Below are 20,478 nucleotides of genomic sequence, written 5' to 3' on the forward strand. Positions count from 1 at the left end.
ATTTTATATTGTTAATTATTTCCTATGCTTATACTTAGAAACAAATATGAGCATATTTGACAATATTCTTGTAAAACTTAGAACAAGAACAAAATAAAAATTCCTATCAAGATAGTGAAAATCTTATATTTACCTATATTTATAATGTTCTTTCTTTTTAATATGATGAAATTTTACTTTATTTATTCATGCATTATCTATCCTTCTGTCTGTCTTTCTATCTATCTCTCTATATCTATCTAAATATATATTTGTATATATATGTGAAGGTGTACTTCTGTTTGTGTGTGTATGCACAGGTGAAAATGGCCTATAATGAGGGGATTGAGATCAAAAGCTAACTTGAAGTTGTCTTTCACCTTTCCTGGGCAGTGGCTTTTGCCTGATAATCCAGGCTGACTGGTGGGCACCTAGAGATTATTCTATCTTTGCCTGTCACCCCACAGTAGAAATATCAAAACTGTCAATATATGATATGCCATTCATCTACCTCATGGAGTATCTGCATGGTGACTGATCATTCAAATGCAGGGACTACACTTGTACAGCTCTGCTTCTTTTCCACTGTGAGACAAGGTCCTGCTATCTATTTACTTTTTGTTTCATTTTTTTGTCTTATTTAGGTTTTGGCTTGTTTTTACTTTCTATTTTTGTGTTTATGTGTGTGTTGTTTGTTTGTTTATTTGGCCTTGAACTCACCACAGTTCTTTCAGCACACAATCTCTACTGCTGAGATTATGGGTGGGAACAGTTCCGTATAAAGATTCATTTCATTGTTTTTATGATTTTATTTATTTGCTCACTATTGGTTTAGATAAATTTATTTAGTCAGCCTATTTTCTTACATTCATTTCATTGATTATATTTTTATTTATTTGTTTGCTGTTGGTTTAGATAAATTCCTTTAGTCAATGTGGTTTCTTACTCTTCATCTGTATTTTACCTTTATTACAGAAGAACATTTTTTCTGAATAAAAAAAAATTGAGGTCACAAGGATTTGCTGACGTGTGTGTGATATTGCATATTGTAAAAATATTGAGACATTTTCTCTAAATTTCATTGTTTCAAATGAGATTTCAATGTAGTATGTAATAGACCACTTATCACACTATTTGCTCTAGTGTTCTTTGGATTTAGGTGTTATTAAGTCTAATGACTAAGTTTCTTAGGGTTTTTTGATCTTGAAAGCTAGATTCATATCCTTCCAGTCTTTCATTTTTATTGGGTCTATTTAGTGCTGGATGCATGTGCATGGGTGTAGAATAATCTACTAGATTGTAAATAATCTACTAGATGATAGATAATATACTAGATCAGGCTCCATTTTAAACAAAACTACCTCTCTTTCACCCAGCAGCCAATGATTTCTAACAGCTCCCCAGCTAGTGTTAAGACTCCATTAGCTCAACTGTACTGACTATGCCCATGAAATTTAGGGAATTTGATCCTGTGAATATCTTGTGCATGCTAATTCAGCCATTGAAGCTCATGCATAAAACAGTCTTGCCATGTACACCAGAAGATAAGATTTCACTGTAGTTACCCACTGCCTCTGCCCTAACATTCTTTCTGCTCCTTCTTATTATTCTTTTTATTGATTTTCATTGAGCTCTACATTTTTCTCTGCTCCCCTACCTATTCTCTCCTTACTTTCAACTCTATCCCAAGGTCCCCATTCTCCCAATTTACTCAAGAAATCTTATCATTTTCTACTTCCCATGTAGATTAGATCTATGTATGTCTCTCTTAGGATCCTCATTGTTGTCTGGGTTCTTTGGGATTGTGATTTGTGGGCTGTTTTTTTTTTTTTTTGCTTTATGTTTAAAATCCATTTATAAGTGAGTACATGTGATAATTGTCTTTCTGGATCTGGGTTACCTCACTCAAAATGATGTTTTCTAGCTCTATACATTTGCCTGCAAAATTCAAAATGTCATTATTTATTTATCTATTTATTTATTTTTTGCTGTGTAGTACTCCATTGTGTAAATGTACCACATTTTTCTTATCCAGTCTTTGGTCAAGGAGCATTCAGGTTTTGTTTCCAGATTCTGGCTATGACAAAAATTGCTGCTATGAACATATTGAGCACATGTCCTTATGTGTCCTTATGGCACGATTGAACACCCTTTGGATATATACCCAAAAGTTGTATTACTGGATCTTAAGGAAGGTTGTTTCATAATTTTCTGAGAAATCACCACACTGACATCCAAAGGGGTTGTACCAGCATTTCCACGAGCAATGCAGAAGTATTCCCTTCACCCCACAACCTCTCCAGCATAAGTTGTCTTCAGTGTTTTCTTTTTAATTTTTTATATTTATTTAGAAGAACCAGGATTGTTTCCTCCCTCCCTCCCTTCCCCTTTCCTCCATCCTTTCTCCCTCCCTTCTTCCCTTCCCCCTCCCTCCTTCCACTCCCTCTCCCTCCTTCCCTCCGTCCTTCCTTCCTTTTCTCCTTTCCTTCCTTCCCCTCTGAGGACCATTCCCAGGTCTCACACATGCTCAGTACGTGCTCTACCACTGAGCTACATCTCCAGGCCTTTTGGCTTACTTTTAGTTTTGAGGAAGGATCTTGTCAAGCTGCCCAGACTGGCCTTGAACTTGCTCTATAGCACAGGCAAACATTGAACTTCTATCCTTTCCTAGACTCCTGAGAAGCTGAGGTTACCAGCCTATTCCAGACTGGTTAATACTCTTTTTCAACGAACTCTATAATATATAGGATCCAGGGGCCTGGAGAAATGGCTCAACAGTTAAGAGTGTGTATTAAGAGGACCCAAGTTTGACTCACAGCACCCACCCCAGGCAATCAAACCTGCTTGAAATTCCAGCTTCAGGGATCAGAAACTCCTGGCCTCAGTAGGCTCCCATGTATGCAGAATATGCTCCTTCTCCCATACACACTTATACACTTGATATTAAGAATAAACTGGATCTTTGCAGTAAAATAAAACCTCACTTATGATTTCTTCTCTTTTCTTTTTTTGTGGTGCTGGGCCTCGTGCATGCTAAGCAAATGTTTTATCACCCCCAGCTAGTTCCTTGGGCAGCTGAGGAGAGGGTGCCAGAAATGTCCAGATCCTATTGCCATACCCATGAATATCTTACATATCACCATAGAACCTTCACCTGGCATTGGATGGAGAAAATGACAGAGCCCCACATAGGAGCACCGGACTGAGCTCCCAAGGTTCTGATGAGAAGCAAAAGGAGGGAGACCATGAGCAAGGAAGTCAGGACCGTGAGGAGTGCGTTTACCCATTGAGACGGTGGGACAGATCTAACGGGAGACCACCAAGTCCAGTTGGAATAGGACTGATGGAACAGGGGACCAAACCGGACTCTCTGAATGTGGCTGACGGTGGAGGAGGACTGAGAAACCAAGGACAACGGCGATGGGCTTGGACTCTTCAGCATGGACGGGCTCACTGTGAGCCTTGTCAGTTTGGTTGCTCACCTTCCTGGACTTAGGCGGAGCTGGGAGGACCTTGGACTTAACATAGTGAAGGGAACCCTGATGGCTCTTTGTTTTGGAGAGGGGTGGTGTGGGGGTATGGGTGGAAGGGAGGGGAGGGAAGGGGGAGGAGGAGGGGAGGAGATGGAAATATTTAATAAAAAATGAGAAAAAAAAGATTTTTATGAAAAAAAAAAACCCTAAGGGCTAAGAATGTACCTTGGTGATAAAGCCATCAGTGTTTTTTATATTTGCCATTCTTACAGGTATAAGATAGAATCTCAGAGTTGTTTTGATTTGCATTTTCTGATGACTAAGGATTTTGAGCATTTCCTTAAGTGTCTTTCAGCCATTTTAGATTACTTTGTTGAGAATTTTAGGTTTAGGTTTGTAGTGATAAGTACACTTGTATGCATTGGCACAGGAGATCACTTATTAAATATAACTCAAGTAGCATAGATATTGAGAGAAACAATTAATAAATAGGATCTCCTGAAACTAAAAAGCTTCTGTAATGCAAAGGACACTGTCAATAAGAAAAAACAACAGCCTACAGAATGGGAAAAGATCCTCACTAACCCCACAGCAGACAGAGGTCTGATCCCCCAAATATACAAAGAACTCAATAAATTGGTCATCAAAAGAACAAATAATCCAAAAAAAAAAATGGAGTGCTTCTTCTTCTGAGGTAATCCCAAAACCTTGGAGAGAAAATGCTATTTCATGATCTAGGGAGGAAAAGTGGAAGGTAGGAAAAAAAATAATTGGAGGGGCGAGAATAAAAGGTGAAATCGATCAAAACATAGTATAAGTGTATAACAAATTTCCACAAAGAAATTTTAATTTTTAAAAAAATAATAAAATTTTAAAAATAAAGCTCACAGTCCTGTTATAAATGATCTATGCTTTTAAAATAACTCTTCCGGTCTCTTCTCAGTCATGACCTCAGACCCTGAGGCATCGACTTCCTTCTACAAATTATCCCTTCATCTCTTGAGCCTCCTTGTTAAACTTTCTTTTTGGTAGTTGTTTACTTGTTTTCATTCTTTTACATTCATTTTGCAATTTTTGTCCCATGTGCATGAGTATAATATTATTTTAATATCAAGTTTTTCCTAGTTTACTCTTCTCTGATGCTGAATTTTCTCTTTATTTTGGTTATCTTAATTTTGTACTGTATCTAGTTTTTTTGTATTTTCTATAAACACATGCATCCACTGATATCTTGATTTGCTACACTTCTCCACACTTTCAAGTTCAAACATGGTTGTAGTTGCTTTTACTGGTCTTGTGACTGAAACTTTTACATTTCAATTTCAGAAAAGATTGCAATAAATATTGAGTAACATGTGCATTTTTACTACTAAAATTTTGACTTTTTAATTATTTATTTTAAAGCTTCCGAACTTGTTTAGTCCTTCTGTTGATCATTCTGACAGAATCCTGTCCTGGAGTGGCATCTCTCAGCGTGTGGTATCTTTTCATGAGGGCTCAGTAACAGGATGCTTCTTAGCCTTTTATGGAACCTTTGCTTGCTTCTGTGATGGGGAGCATCTCTATATCTCTTCTCACTTGCCTTACAGTGACAGAATGACAGAAATCAAAAGTGATTGGCTGTTGGCTTTGTCAAAGTGCTGAAATACAATAAGACCTGCCCTGACAATGCTCACCATGACGGTATAGGAATAGGATATTTCATTTCTGCCGGATGGGTAGCAACTGTGTTCCATTCTTTCAATCACTGCTTCCAGGGAGGGATGAGGACATGTCTGATTATTGCTTTATGAGAATTTGAGCTTTGAGCTTTCAGAATTGCTTTCCTTGGCAACTTTTGACAAATGATTAAAATGCCTTTTCTGAGGTGGGAGAACTTGATATTTTAGACTTCCTCCTAAGCATTTGATGGCATGGCTCACATGTCTGTGCCCTTGATTAAAGAATTAGTTTGTTTAGAAATCTTGATCTGAGCCTCTTGATGTTTCCATTGGTCACCTTAATCAGCTCCAAATCTATGATATAGAAACAAGAAGAACAAAAAAAAAAAATGGGAACCATGCAACCATACCGTATTTTACCCTTTATTCATTATTAGAAACTTCTTATGAAAAACCAATATGTGATGTCTGTGATGCTCATTTCTACTTTGGAAAAGATAATCAAAACAAGCCTGTTCTATTTCCTCAGAGTGGAGTTGCCTTAACATCTTTCAATAAAAGTCCTACAGTCATCTCTTCGTATGTTTCTATTAATCACTGCTGTTCTGCATATGAATAAAGAGGCCTTGAATCGCCTGTGTATTTTTTCAGTATCTGCTCATTATTTATACCCATTAAGACTTCAATATGAATGCTAAAAAGCATATATACTTTTCTCATACCAATTATTTATAACACTTTGATAAAAACTCAAACTAAAAATTGAGTTAACTCATATTTTAACACCCTTTTGTCATACAGCATCTATTAATTGCTTTTGAAAGAATTTTCTAGTTATCAGCAATTATATGCATTTTAATTTAAAGGTAATTAAATAATTTAAAGGTAACACAAATGCCAGAAACAAGTAAACAAATAAAAATCATATTTTATGCTTCAAAAGTTTATAATCTAAGATTAATTGAGGAACAGAGATCAATACACATTTAAGAATAAATACGTTTTAGTATATAATGGGTATTTTGTACTCTTACCCTAGAAACAAAAGCTATTAAGTATTCCTAAGACAAAGATAGTGGGTTTTAACATAGTTTTTATTATATCTTTATTTTAAAGGCTTGTGTTCTCATAATAAAATCACAAATGTGAAAACATTAAGAAAGTAACATTTCAATATTGAAAACTTAATGTTATTATGGTAATAGTAGAATACCATTGTGATTGGCTGGTCTCAGGTTGAAGATATATTCAAATACATGTTATTATATTGTTTTCTCTCAATATATAAAGATGCTCTAAAAATAAAAATGAGGATTTTTAACATCCATTTTTGGTTCAAGAGAATGAACCGTTTTCACATAATATCACCATTTAGAACCTGTTGGACTAGACTTCCAACCTACTGATGTCTCACATCAAACTGCAAGCTCCAGGTTGCCAAATTATAGTGTTTGTCAACGTATAGCACCTCTGGGTGGGATCAACACAATTATATAATGATAAATAGATTTTTGTTTTGGGGAAAAGACAACATGCTGTATATTATCGTGTCTAAAAGGTAAGGTAGTTTATGTATCTTTAATCAATATTTTTACATTAAATTTCTTCAAATAGGCCTTGATATATCTTCAGAGAAATTACATATATACTATATGTTCTCTGATAATGACATCATTGAGTAGTATTGCAAGTCAATCATTGGTGCAGATTGCATTTAGTGGGGTTAACATCCTTCAATGAGAACTTTACAGTCTACCAAAGCAAACATTTGCAGTGAAGCACATAAAGCTGTGGTCAGAGATCGTCCTTGTGCGTGACCTTAGGCTGTAAGCCACAATTATCCAAAAGTGGCTTTAAATTTACTGCTCTGTTGATTTTTTTGACTTGGGCTCATGTGGTCCTATTTCATCTAGAATGGCTGAGCTGGTTTACCTTAAGCATTTTTGAGGTAAGGTATAAACTGATGCTTGGCTACATCAGCACCGAAATCTTTAAAAAAAAAAAAAAAAACCTGATGGACTCTAAAATGGACACAATAAATGTAAATTTATTTTAATTTCTTACATGTTCTTGATAAATAAAAAGCAATACGGCAAAATGCAAAAGTGATAAATATCTCGATAGAGTATTTACAGCTATTTACAGCAAGCCAACAGCTAACATCAAATTAAACGGAGAGAAACTCAAGGCTATCCCACTAAATTCAGGAACACGACAAGGCTGTCCACTCTCTCCTTATCTCTTCAATATAGTGCTTGAAGTTCTAGCAATAGCAATAAGACAACATAAGGGAATCAAGGGGATTCGATTTGGAAAGGAAGAAGTTAACCTTTCGTTATTTGCAGATGATATGATAGTGTACGTAAGCGACCCCAAAAATCCACCAAAGAACTCCTACAGCTGATAAACTCCTTCAGTAACGTGGCAGGTTACAAGATCAACTCCAAAAAATCAGTCGCCCTCCTATACACAAAGGATAAGGAAGCAGAGAGGGAAATCAGAGAAGTATCACCTTTCACAATAGCCACAAATAGCATAAGATATCTGGGAGTATCTCTAACCAAGAAAGTGAAGGATTTATTTGACAAGAACTTTAAGTCTTTGAAGAAAGAAATTGAAGAGGATACCAGAAAATGGAAGGATCTCCCCTGCTCGTGGATTGGGAGGATCAACATAGTAAAAATGGCAATTCTACCAAAAGCAATCTATAGATTCAATGCAATCCCAATCAAGGTCCCATTAAAATTCTTCACAGAGATTGAGAGGACAATAATCAACTTTATATGGAAAAACAAGAAACCCAGGATAGCCAAAAAAATCTTATACAATAAAGGTACTTCTGGAGGCATTACCATCCCTGACTTCAAACTCTATTACAAAGCTACAGTATTGAAAACAGCTTGGTATTGGCATAAAAACAGAGAAGTTGACCAATGGAATCGTATAGAAGACCGGGATCTTAAACCACAAACCTACGAACACCTGATTTTTGATAAAGGAGCTAAAAGCACACAATGGAAGAAAGAAAGCATCTTCAACAAATGGTGCTGGCATAACTGGATGTCAACCTGTAGAAGAATGAAAGTAGATCCATATCTATCACCATGCACAAAACTCAAGTCCAAATGGATTAAAGACCTCAATATTAATCTGAACACATTGAGCTTGATAGAGGAGAAAGTGGGAAGTACTCTACAACAAATGGGCACAGGGAACCGTTTCCTATGCATAACCCCAGCTGCACAGACATTAAGGGCAACATTGAATAAATGGGACCTCCTGAAGTTGAGCAGCTTCTGTAAAGCAAAGGACATTGTCACTAAGACACAAAGGCAGCCTACTGACTGGGAAAAGATCTTCACCAACCCTGCAACTGACAAAGGTCTGATCTCTAAAATATATAAGGAACTCAAGAGACTAGACGGTAAAATGCCAATTAACCCAATTAAAAATTGGGGCGCTGAACTGAACAGAGAATTCTCAACAGAAGAAGTTCGAATGGCCAAAAGACACTTAAGGTCATGCTCAACCTCCCTAGCTATCAGGGAAATGCAAATCAAAACAACTTTGAGATATCATCTTACACCTGTCAGATTGGCTAAAATCAACTTTCAAAAAAGTAAACCTTCCAGATATTTCCCAGAGATGAAACCCATACATGACACTGATGAATTAATCAAAAGCTGATAAAAACTTATGATTATTATTCTCTTGGACAAACTTAGCAATAAAATGACATTTGAGTGCACTGACCAACCCTCATCAAATAAGCTTCTTCTTGTAGTAGATGAAAATTAACTCAGAGACCACAAGTGAATAGTGGACAGAGACATGGAGAATTGTGCACTAATACCCAAAGGGAATCTCTTTATGTGATATCCCTCAGGTTCAATGATATATTTGAAAGAGGAGGCATGAAGCTGTAAAGAAGCAAAAGTAGTTCTTCAAAGAAACAATATCTCCTGCACATAATGGGGCTGATACATATTGGAATGTAAGCTGTGGCAACACACACAAGACAATCATGAGTTTAGAACAGACAAAATCTCAGCACTGAGAAGGTAAAGTGTATGCAAGGCCCACCCTAATGAAGAAGCTGTAAATGATACCTCCTGGGAGAGGGAAAATAAACGATCTCCAGGATGCTGTTACAGGATATATCAAGCAGAATCTAGTAGAACCCCTGCTCAGTCATAGTTAACCACAGAAAATGCACCCAGTGTTTCTTGAGTGCTTTTGGTGTGGTTTGGTATTTTTACCTATCTAAGTTTTGTCTATTTTTTGTTTATTTATTTATTATAATTTTATTTCTATTTTTATTTTATTGAAAATAGATATTTTCCCATTCAATATATGCTGATATGCTGATTATTGTTTCCCCTCCTGTAACTCCTCACCACCTTCTCTTCCACCCAAAACTACACATTTTCTTTCTTTAGTTGGTTAATCATTCATAAATATTTTTAGTTTTTTAGAGAGAGTAAAACCATGAAATTTTATGAGTGAAAAGATGAAGAGAATCTGGGTAGTGTTTAGGAGGGTAAAGAATATGCTAGTAATATATTATTTACATTTTAAAATAATGATAAATAACAACACAAGTCAAAATTCTACAAAATTGAAGATAATTTAAATTTTATATATAGAAGATGTTTCCATTTTCATACATTCTCAATATATATTTGTTTGTATATGTTTTATTTTCATTATAATTCAAATCCAGAATGGTTGTTTTTGTTCTAACCCATTTTTCTTTTTCTTTTTCTTTTTTGGAGTTTTGTTCTCATTTCTATTATTATTATTATTATTATTATTATTATTATTATTATTATTATTAAAATTTTCCACCTCCTCCCCTCCTCTCACTTCCCTCCACCTACCCCCACTCCCCCTACTCCTCCCTCTCCAGTCCAAAGAGCAGTCAGGGTTCCCTGCCCTGTGGGAAGTCCAAGGTCCTCCCCCCTCCATCCAGGTCTAGGAAGGTGAGCATCCAAACAGACTAGGCTCCCACAAAGCCAGCACATGCAGTAGGATCAAAACCCAGTGCCATAGTCCTTGGCTTCTCAGTCAGCCCTCATTGTCCACCACTTTCAGAGAGTCCCGTTTGATCCCATGCTCCATCAGTCCCAGTCCAGCTGGCCTTGGTGAGTTCCCATTAGACCTGCCCCACCGTCACAGTGGATGGGTGCACCCCTTGTGGTCCTGACTTCCTTGCTCATGTTCTCCCTCCTTCTGCTCCTTATTTTGACCTTGGGAGCTCAGTCCAGCACTCCAATGTGGGTCTCTGTCTCTATCTCCATCCATCGCCAGATGAAGGTTCTATGGTGATATGCAATATATTCATCAGTATGGCTATAGGATAAAGCCATTTCAGGCTCCCTCTCCTCATCTGTCCAAGGAACTAGCTGGGGACATCTCCTTGGACACCTGGGAACCCCTCTAGAGTCTAGTCTCTTGCCAACCCTCAGATGAATGCCTTAATTAAGATATATACTTCCCTGTTTCCATATTCACCCTTTCTCCATCCCAACTGTCCCATTCCCCAAGCTCTCCCCATTCTCCCCTTCTCACTTTTCTCTCCCCATTTCCCCTTACCCCCACCCTACACCCACCCCCAAGTTCCCATTTTTTTGCCTGGCAATCTTGTCTACTTCCAATATCCAGGAGGATAACTATATGGTTTTCATTAGGTTCACCTTCTTATTTAGCTTCTCTAGGGTCACGAATTATAGGCTTAATGTACTTTATTTTTGGCTAGAATCCACTTATGAGTGAGTACATACCACATTCGTTTTTTTGGGTCCGCCACACCATTGACACTTATTCAGGTTTTCAAAGGACAACTGCCTTGTGAAGGCGTATTCGACTGGTACGCTTAAATAAACAGACCAGCTCAAAACAACAGATATAATTTAATAATTGAAAAAACGGGGAAACTCATGTGACTGGAGTAAAAGTTCTCATGTCCAAATGGATCAGGCGAACACAGCTTGCAAAGAGCGAGTGCACCTGGATCTCCAGGTTTTCTTCCCTGGGAACCAGGTCGCCACATCCAAGCAAGATGTGATTGGCTGAGCTTCTCCATCAGCATGGAGCTCAAAAAGGCTGATTCAGTAATCACACATTTATTAGAAGTTATTGGCCATCATGGGTACACCTGCACAAATAAAGACAGATAATGATTCAACACATATTTTTAAGAAAATGAAACAGTTTTTTTGCTTACTATGATTATTAAAATTAAAATTATTTAAAAAGCATATTATAGGTATACCAAACAATCTTACAGGTCAGGCAGTTATAGAAAGATCAAAAGAACTATAAACAAACAGAAAGGGCTAGAAAATACCCCCAGAAATATATTACATAATGTTTTATTAACTTTGAATTTTCTTATCACTAATGAGAAAGGGACAACAGGAGCAGAGAGACATTGGATAATAGAAAAGTCTTCTGAATTAAATCAGCCAGTGTATTTCAAGGATGTATTGACCTCACAGTGGAAGCCAGGAGATGTGCTACGTTGGGGAAGGGGGTTAGCTTTTGTTTCAGCTGTAGAAGAAAAGTTATAGAATCATCAAAATTAATAAAACAAAATTTTATTTTTAAAAGAGAAAAATAAATTTACTTTTCTTCATTCCTATTTTTCTCTCTATCACATCTTTCACTGAGTATGTGTCTGTATAAATAATGTTTAACTTTTCCACAATTAACAATGAATTCGCCTGCAGTAATCTTTGAAGTTTCCAGGAAGAAGATGTGGCCCCAACCACAACTCCACCTGGTTTACATGACATCATGACAGGTGCTACTATAAGACCTGTTTTGGGTACCAGCTGCTCAAGATAGTTCCAACTTGATTAACTGAAATGGTACACTTTTTTTTTTTACAATATTCTGACCAGAACTCCAAATAAAAACCTTAGAAAATCCCAACCAAATCCACAGAGACTATTTGCATTTATCCCAGACAATAATCTTCAAACTTAACCATCATTTTACTTTCACAGTTATTTAAAATACAAGACTTAAATTCATAGGCTATGATAATTATTGAAACATTTATTACATGTTTCTTGCTTGATTATTTTATGTTGGTTGTTATTCTAATTTTTATATCTGATATTTCTTCTTATTTTATATAATTTTGTATTAGTCTTAGAACTTTCTTATTTAAACAAAATGGGGATGTGCTGTAGGAATTCCTACCACCTGTAGCCTATACATTACCTGTCTATCTGGGCATTGCCTTTTATATTATAAATGCCAATTTAGAGCATGCGTTCAGCCTCTCTTCCAGCTACGGGGTTTAATTGCTGTCCCCCCTTTGAGCAGAGGACTGTGATCGATGAGTCTACCCCTAAATAAATAACCCTTTATTACATTCAACACTGAGCTAGTGTGGGATTGCTTTTTAGCATCCGTCTTCAGTTTTTCTGCATCCAATGAGACTCATTTTGTGTGTGAGTATGTTAATTTTGCAGAAGTTCCAAGGGTTTCTGAAAGGAAATTACAGTCCTTTGTTATTTTTGGAATGTTGAGAACATGCATTTTAGTTACATTTGTTTTATGTCATTAGTTAGCACCAGCATTTCTCTTTGTATGGATGAAATATTTACTGCTGAGTGTGAGTTACAGAAGAAACATACTTTCTGTGTATGTGGGTTGATACCTGATTTATATAGTAGTAATGTTTCCTTTCTGAACTTGGCTGCCCTTGCTTTAGGTGTTTAGATATTAAGGATTGCAATGAACTCTGTGAATTTTTTTTTCTTTGATGAGTATCTAGCTACTTTTCCAATCTCTTCTATTTAGTTTTTGTTTGAAGTCTATTTTGTTAGATATTTCAATAACTACAAAGGCTTTGTCTTAGATTCATTTGCTTTGAAACACTGATTCTATCCTTTTATCATGAGGAGATATCTAACTTAGATGTTTCTTGGATGTAGAAAGATGGATTCTGTTTTGTTACTCTGTGGCTTTTGTTGAGAAAATGAGACCATTTATGTTGAGAGTTATCAATGATTAGTGTTTAATTCCTGTTATTTTGCTATTGTGGTGTTTGTTTGGTTATTTTTTATCCCTCTTATGATTTACTGATTTGGGATTATTTTTTTCTGGTGTTTTCTTGGGCATGTTTAGCCACTTTAGATTAAAGTATTTCCCCTAGTATCTTCTATAGGATTGGGTTTGTCGACATATATTGTTTAACTTAATGTTGGTAATATCATGTTGGTAATATCATGAAAAGTCTTCCTCTTTCTATCTTTTGCAATTGGGAATTTTACTATGTCTAATTTCTGGGATGGTACATGTAGTTTACTTGAATTCATAAGTAAACTGTCCAGATCATTTTGACTTTTAAAAATCACCATTGAGAAGTTAGGTGTTATTCTAATAGGTCTGCCCTTATATGCTACTAAGTCTTTTTCTCATGCACCTTTTAATATTCTTTCATTGTTCTCTACACTTATTGTTTGATTATAATATGCCAATGGAAATTTCTTTTCTATTAGAGTTGATTTGGTGGTTGAATTTCTACTACCTTAATAGGTCACTCCTTATTTGGGTTATGAATTCATTCTTTTTTGATTTGTTGAAACTGTTTTCTGTGCCTTTGACCTGGGTTTATTATCTTTCCTTTATTCTTATTATATATAGATTTTGTCCTTTCATAGTGTCCTGTTTTTTTCTGGATAGTTTCTGCCTGGAGGTTTTTAGATTTAACATCTTCTTTGAAAGAGGCATCCATTTTTTCTAACATGTCTACAATGCCTTTCTTGTATTATATTGGTGAGTGTAGTGAGGAGGCTGTGGGCCAGCTTCCTGCCGCCCTGCTCCCATGGTGCCCGACTAGCTTTACCCAAAATAACATCACACAAATTGTATTCTTTTTAAACACTGCCTGGCCATTAGTTCCAGCCTCTTACTCACATCTTGATTAACCCATATCTAATAATCTGTGTAGCACCACGAAGTGGTGCCTTACAGGGAAGTTCCTAGCATACGTCCATCTTAGGCTGGAGCTTCATTGCATCTGGCTGTAGAGGCAGGGCAATTGTCTGAGTCATCTACCTCACTTCCTTCTTCCTGTTCTGTCTACTCCACCCACCTATTTTCTAACCTATTAGGCCAAGCAGTTTTCTTTATTAATTAACCAATGAAATCAACAGATTGATAGAAGACCCGCCTCCATCAGGTGAGACTTGCCTTTAAGGCTACTACTCGAGTTCCTACATTTTTCATTTCCAGATTTTCCTCCATCTGTTTTTTTTTAAAATTAATTCTATTTAGTCTTTTTAGGTCTACATTTTTTTCTTTCACTTCTTGTTTACATAAATTTATTTTAGGGATTTATTCATTTCCTCTTTACAAATCTCTATTATTTTCACAAATGCTGGTTTGAGGTTCTTGTCTTAGGCTTCATCTATGTACTATTTTTAAGGGTCTACTTGTGAGTAGTCTTGCTGGAATCTAGTGAAGATATATTGTTTTTGTTTTTGTTTTGTTGTCTATTTTGTTTACATGTTGATGTCTTGGCAACTGGATTTAGAAGTCTTGTAATTAAAGTTGCTGCTATCTGATTTTGTCTTTGTTAGTTGCATGTTTTGTTACCTGTTTTCTGTTACCCACTCTGGTTCTTAGGGGCATGTGGTTACTTTGTATTGCCTGGTTGGGTTGCTTCTGGGATCATCCCAGTGTCAGATAAAAGTAGTAAATACGAGTAGAATGTGTTTATAGACACATTCTAACACTTAGGATGGCAATGGTCCAGGCTTGGCGAAGGGAGAAAGCTAAGGGGACACACAGGAGGGAGAAAAACAGAATGTTTCAGCAGGATCTAGTTAGTTCTTTGGAGAAGGGGACAGAGAGTAAAGATAGATCATAGTTGAAGAGCTGAAATTTTCCTACCTGCTTCATTGACATGCTTGATTCTTTGGCATGTTTGTCACGTGGCTTCTCTGGGAATGCCTATTGGGTTGGGTATTGGGATAAAGGGATTAGTAGATGGGTAGAGGAGATGATCTGTGTGATTTCTGGAAATAGAGGCAAAGAGGAAACAAAAATTGCAGCGTGTAGTTTGTACTGAGCTGGGGATGAGACTGGAGGATTTGGTTTGGAAAGAGGTGGGATTAGTGAAAATCAGAAGTTGACCTTCTTGCATCTGGGGTGAGAGTGAGGGATAGGTGCCCAAGGAATGTTAAGCTGCCTATATATTGATCCAATAGATTTTGATTATATTCAAAAATATGTATTATTTAATACAATCCTTGAAAATCTATACTTAGTAGCTCTTCATTAAAGTCTCTCTCTCTCTCTCTCTCTCTCTCTCTCTCTCTCTCTCTCTCTCTCTCTCTCTCTCTCTCTCTCTCTCTCTCTTCCTCTCTCTCTGTTTTTAGTTCCATTATAAACTTCTTTACTGGACTCAGTAGTGCAAATGACTAAGTTCATACTAATTGTATTCAGTGACTTTTGAAGAGAATGAAGCCCTAATTGTTTAATTTATATATAAATACATGATCCAAAATGAATATAAAATAGAGCAAAATTAGTAAGAGACCATTTTAATTTCTTTTCTTATTTAAGGTTAGAAAATTTATTCATATTATTTCCTCCCCAATTATTCCAGATTTTCCCAGACATTGGTGAGAGGACAAACTTAGGGTCCTCTTCTTCTTGTCTGTGCTGGGATTTTGTGGTATGATCAGGTACAGGTCTGTTTAGTATGTCATGGTCTCTCTATATGTTTTTCAGACTTGGGGGCTGATGCAAATATGAGACATTTCTTTTAAAAAGTTCACTTTCTTATAAGCTTTTCCTATATAAAAAGGCAGATACGATTTAGAGGGACAATAAAACATCCTTTGTCAATCATGCTTTTATTAACCTGGTAGAGTACTTTGTAATTTTCTTTACATAATTCTAATTATAACAGTTTCTTCCATTAGCCAGCACATATAAGTGTCATTTAGCTTTTGTCAGTAACTCATAGATTACATAGCTAGCATGTTTTTCTGCTACTGATGTTAATACATTATCATTTAGGTGAAACAATACATAAAACAGAAATTAATTTATATTGTGAATGTTATTGAGAATTTTAATGTGAATAATTCTCAGAAACAGTTATATTTCATCATGAAATATGTAATAAATTTTCAACATTCAAAAGAGAATGTTAAATAAAATATAATTTTCATGTTATTAGAAATAAAAATTATAAAACAGAAATACTACTTATCTAGTCTAGATTGTGTAGAACAAGAATTATAAAATACATTTTTTTAATAAATATTTAGCCAACAAATTGTATGTATTAGCATGTCAAAATATATGCCTTAAAATAACATTTGATAAAGATAACTTTCCTCTAAAGAAAACTCATGATGTTCTCAGATACCTTACCACACCATGAGGACATAATATGAATTAATTGACTAGAACAAAGTTTTTGGGTAAAACCATAGTCCGGTCCCTTTATTGGGAAATTGGAATCAAATGTGTAACATCTTATGCATTATACTCTTTTTTAATTTATTTTTTATTGCTTTATAAATAATACCATTCAAAATTTCCAATTCCTCCCCTCCTCCCATTTCCTTCCCACTCACCTACTCTTCTTCCCTCTCCCCCCTCCAGTCTGAAGAGAGGGCAGGGTACCCTGCCCTGTGCAAAGTCCAAGGACCTCTCCCATCCATCCAGGCTTAGGAAGGTATGCATCCAAATAGACCTGGATCCCAAAAAGCCAGTACATGCAGTAGAGACAAATCCCAGTGCCATTATCATTGGCTCCTCAGTCTGCCCCAATTGTCATCACATTCAGATGGTCCAGTTTGATCCCATGTTTGCTCAGTCCCAATCCAGCTGGCTTTGGTGAACTCCCATTAAATCAGGCACACTGTCTCAGTATATGGACCAACTTCTCACGGTCCTGTCTTCCTTGCTCATCTTCTCCCTCCTTCAGCTCTTCAACTGGACCATGGGAGCTCAGTCCAGTGCTCCAATGTGCTATATTCTATATCACAGTTTTCTTAGCATCACAAAAATATAAATATGGTGTTAAATAAAATGTTAATTGAAATGAATACTTAGAAGAAACTCCAATTAGTATACACATCATAAGATTTAGTTATTTTATATACTTTGTTTCAAAAAGTTCTTTATAAGATATGACAGCCTCCATACCATAAATCCACTTATAGATTTAAACTGGTGAATAATTTAGAAGCATTTAAGTTTGCTTTCCTTATATTTAAGTAACAAACATTTGAAATATATTTCAATACCATTTTCATATTCGAGAATTGAAAAATACCTTTTGATGGGCTATAACACATTAATTCCTTTGGGTATTATAAATCTACTGTATTTTATAACAGGCCTCCACATAGAAGAGTTTTGGGGCAACTGTTGAAATAGGATATAAATGATGTAAATTGTCATGCAGAATTAATAATAATTCTGTCAGAGCTAAGCTATTATAAGCCATTCATTTGAGTGTTGAAAATAATCTCATCCAAAATATTGTGATTATCAATGATATATGAATCCACACTTTTAGATTTATTAAATTAATTGTAATAAATCAATCATGAAAAGTGTCTAATTATTAATCATCTTAACTGCTGACATCACAAAAAATATGACAGTCCAAGATAGTTGCTCTCTGCTGAAAGAACTAATTTTACCTATGATTTAAAGCTGCCCTAAATGAATTTGAGGAAACTTTTGATAATAGTTTACAGATTTATAAAGGCAAAAGGATTTCCCTCCTAAACACAAATCCAGAAAAAATACAGAAGAAGAAATTTAGAGGCAAACAATATAGGTTTGCATTCATATTTTTCAATTAGATTATTTATAATTAATATGAATTTTGTTCAAATAAACACCATGAAAACTATAGAATATTAGAGATTTGTGAATATATGAACTATAATTTTATATTTTATTAGAGCAAATTTTTTTTAATGTTTGCCATAGGTACAGCAATAGATGTCATAATTTTAAAGTGTTTTTTACAGGTAGAGACCTCCTTAGTAAATTGACAGCATGGGGGGAGTGTGGAGGACTGTAAAGGGAGGGGAGAAAGGGACCAAGAAGGAGAAAATGAGGGACTGACAATATCAAGCTGGATAAAGGTGAGAGAGGGATAGCAAGAAAAGAGCTACCTTGAAAGCGGAAGCCATTGTGGGGTTAAAGAGAAACCAAGAACTAGGGAAATTCCCAGGAAACCACAAGGATGACCCCAGATAAGAATCTAAGCAATAGTGTAGAGGGCACCTAAATTGTCCTTCCCGTAATCAAATTGATGACTACCTTAATCGTCATTGTAGAACCTTCATCCAGTAACTGATGGAATCAGATGCAGAGATCTACAGCTAAGCAAGGGGCCAAACTTCTTGAGTTCAGTCATAGAGAGGGAAGAGTGAATGTTTGAGTAAAGGAGTCAAGACCATGATTAGGATACCCGCAGAATCATCTGATCTGAGGTAGTGGGAGATCACTAAACCATACTGACAGCTGAGAAAATAGCATAAGACTGAACTATGCCCTTTGACTGTTGTGTGTCATGGACAGTTGGTAGGACCATGACCAGTGGAAACATTTTTTTTTATCCGTGGTGTATGAATTCGCTCTTTGGAGTCCATTCCCTAAGGAGGGATACTTTGCTCAGCTTCCATACAGGGAGGAGGGCCTTGGTCCTGCCTTAAGTGATGTGACAAGACTTTGTTAATTCCCCATGTGAGGCCTCACCCTCTCTGAAGAGTGGATGGGGGTTGGGTGGAGAGAAGGTGGGAGGAATGGGAGGACTGGAGGGAGAGGGATTGGTGTGTAAAATAAGATCGCTTAAAAGTAAGAAAGAAAAAGTATCATTCAAGAAATAATGTATTTTCTAAAAATAGGTAGGATATAGATAATACATACTTAGATATGCTAGTGATTACTGAAGTTTCAAGAGTTTTATATAAGGAAATACATTATAAGATTTTTATTCATTTCAAGTCTTCCATAATAAAAATTAAAACCATTTTATATTTTCCATTTATAGACAATTTGTCATAGAGATATTGCTAGTGATTCTGTCTAGTTTTAAGAGCACTTTGATTTTTCTTATTCAGAACATATTAATTTATTCTACAGCTTTAAATAGACAATTTTTATTCCCCTTTAATATTCATACAAGATTTTTGAATTCCTAGATTGGCTAAATCAGTGTTAAAAGTGGTTTGATTTGATTCCCTCTGATCTGGCTGTATCAACATTGCTCTTCCATACGAACGTTTAGAGAAACTAGTGTGGAAGACTGAATGGAGAATAAAGGGATAATCTATGTTGTTGGGCTTTTATTTTTATTTGCTAGTATTCTTTTATTTATGTCTGAATGTAAATGCATGCTGTCATTCATCTCTTTAGAATGGAAAGGTGATTGCATGCAAAGTGCGTGAACTTATGAACCCAAAGGATTTTGAAGAACATTCTATGTTTGAAACCTCCAAATATAAATGAAGCATATTTCACTTAGATAACTAAACAGAGCAAATAACTAAGAGAAAAGGGAAAGTACAATATTTCAGAAATTTTAATATTCTGGATTAGCATCTTAGAATTCTATGGTATTGACTCCAGAAAAAAAAATAAACATAGTCTGTTTCTTATAGAACTAAATATGCCAACTGCACTCACTGTACTTTTCTTTTACCAAGTTAAACATATCTATAAGCAATATTATACACTCATTTGGATGGAGTATTAGCCTTTTTGAAGCTGAATCACTCATTTGAAGAATCCTAGGGCACGAGAGGCTTGCAGCGGCCGGGTCGGCGGTGAGCGGGGTGTAGCACTCGCGGGTGTTCGCGATGAGTTTACCCCTCAATCCCAGGCCTTTTCTCGATGGACTGACAGGCAAACCAGTGATGGTGAAACTCCAGTGGGGGATGGAATATAAGGGCTACCTGGTCTCTGTCAATGGCTACATGAACATGCAGATTGCAAATACAGAAAAATACATAGATGGTGCGTTGTCTGGACATCTGGGTGAAGTTCTAATAAAGTGTAATAATGTCCTTTATATCCGAGGCATTGAAGAGGAGGAGGAAGATGGGGAAATGTGAGAATAGCATCTTTGAGGTACATATATGTGTGTGTGTGTGTGTGTGTGTGTGTGTGACACACACACACACACACATGTTTCTATACAATAAAGATTTGTTTTTTTTTTAAAAAGAATCCTAAATATTTCCTTCTAATATAGACATAAAAGGAAAACATAAAAAAAAGAGAGAAAGAAAAAATTCTAAAATGGTAAATATCAGAAAACTTCAAGTTATGAAGAAAGTGGAAAACTAAAAATGACAGCATAC

At 35.9% G+C, this 20,478-nt stretch overlaps 1 protein-coding gene across 1 annotated transcript; it reads left to right on the forward strand.

Moving 5' to 3' along the window:
• The first annotated feature begins 19,974 nt into the window (after positions 1-19,974).
• LOC119813615 (small nuclear ribonucleoprotein F-like) lies at positions 19,975-20,229 on the forward strand. Its single transcript, XM_038328994.1, has one exon. The coding sequence runs from the start codon at positions 19,975-19,977 to the stop codon at positions 20,227-20,229; it is 255 nt and encodes an 84-aa protein (XP_038184922.1).
• The last annotated feature ends 249 nt before the right edge of the window (positions 20,230-20,478 follow it).

Source organism: Arvicola amphibius, chromosome 4 (genome assembly GCF_903992535.2).
Source record: "Arvicola amphibius chromosome 4, mArvAmp1.2, whole genome shotgun sequence".
NCBI classification, from domain to species: Eukaryota; Metazoa; Chordata; class Mammalia; order Rodentia; family Cricetidae; genus Arvicola; species Arvicola amphibius.

Coding starts and splice junctions, on each gene's coding strand:
- LOC119813615 (XM_038328994.1), top strand. CDS start 19,975: ATGAGTTTACCCCTCAATCCCAGGCCTTTTCTCGATGGACTGACAGGC.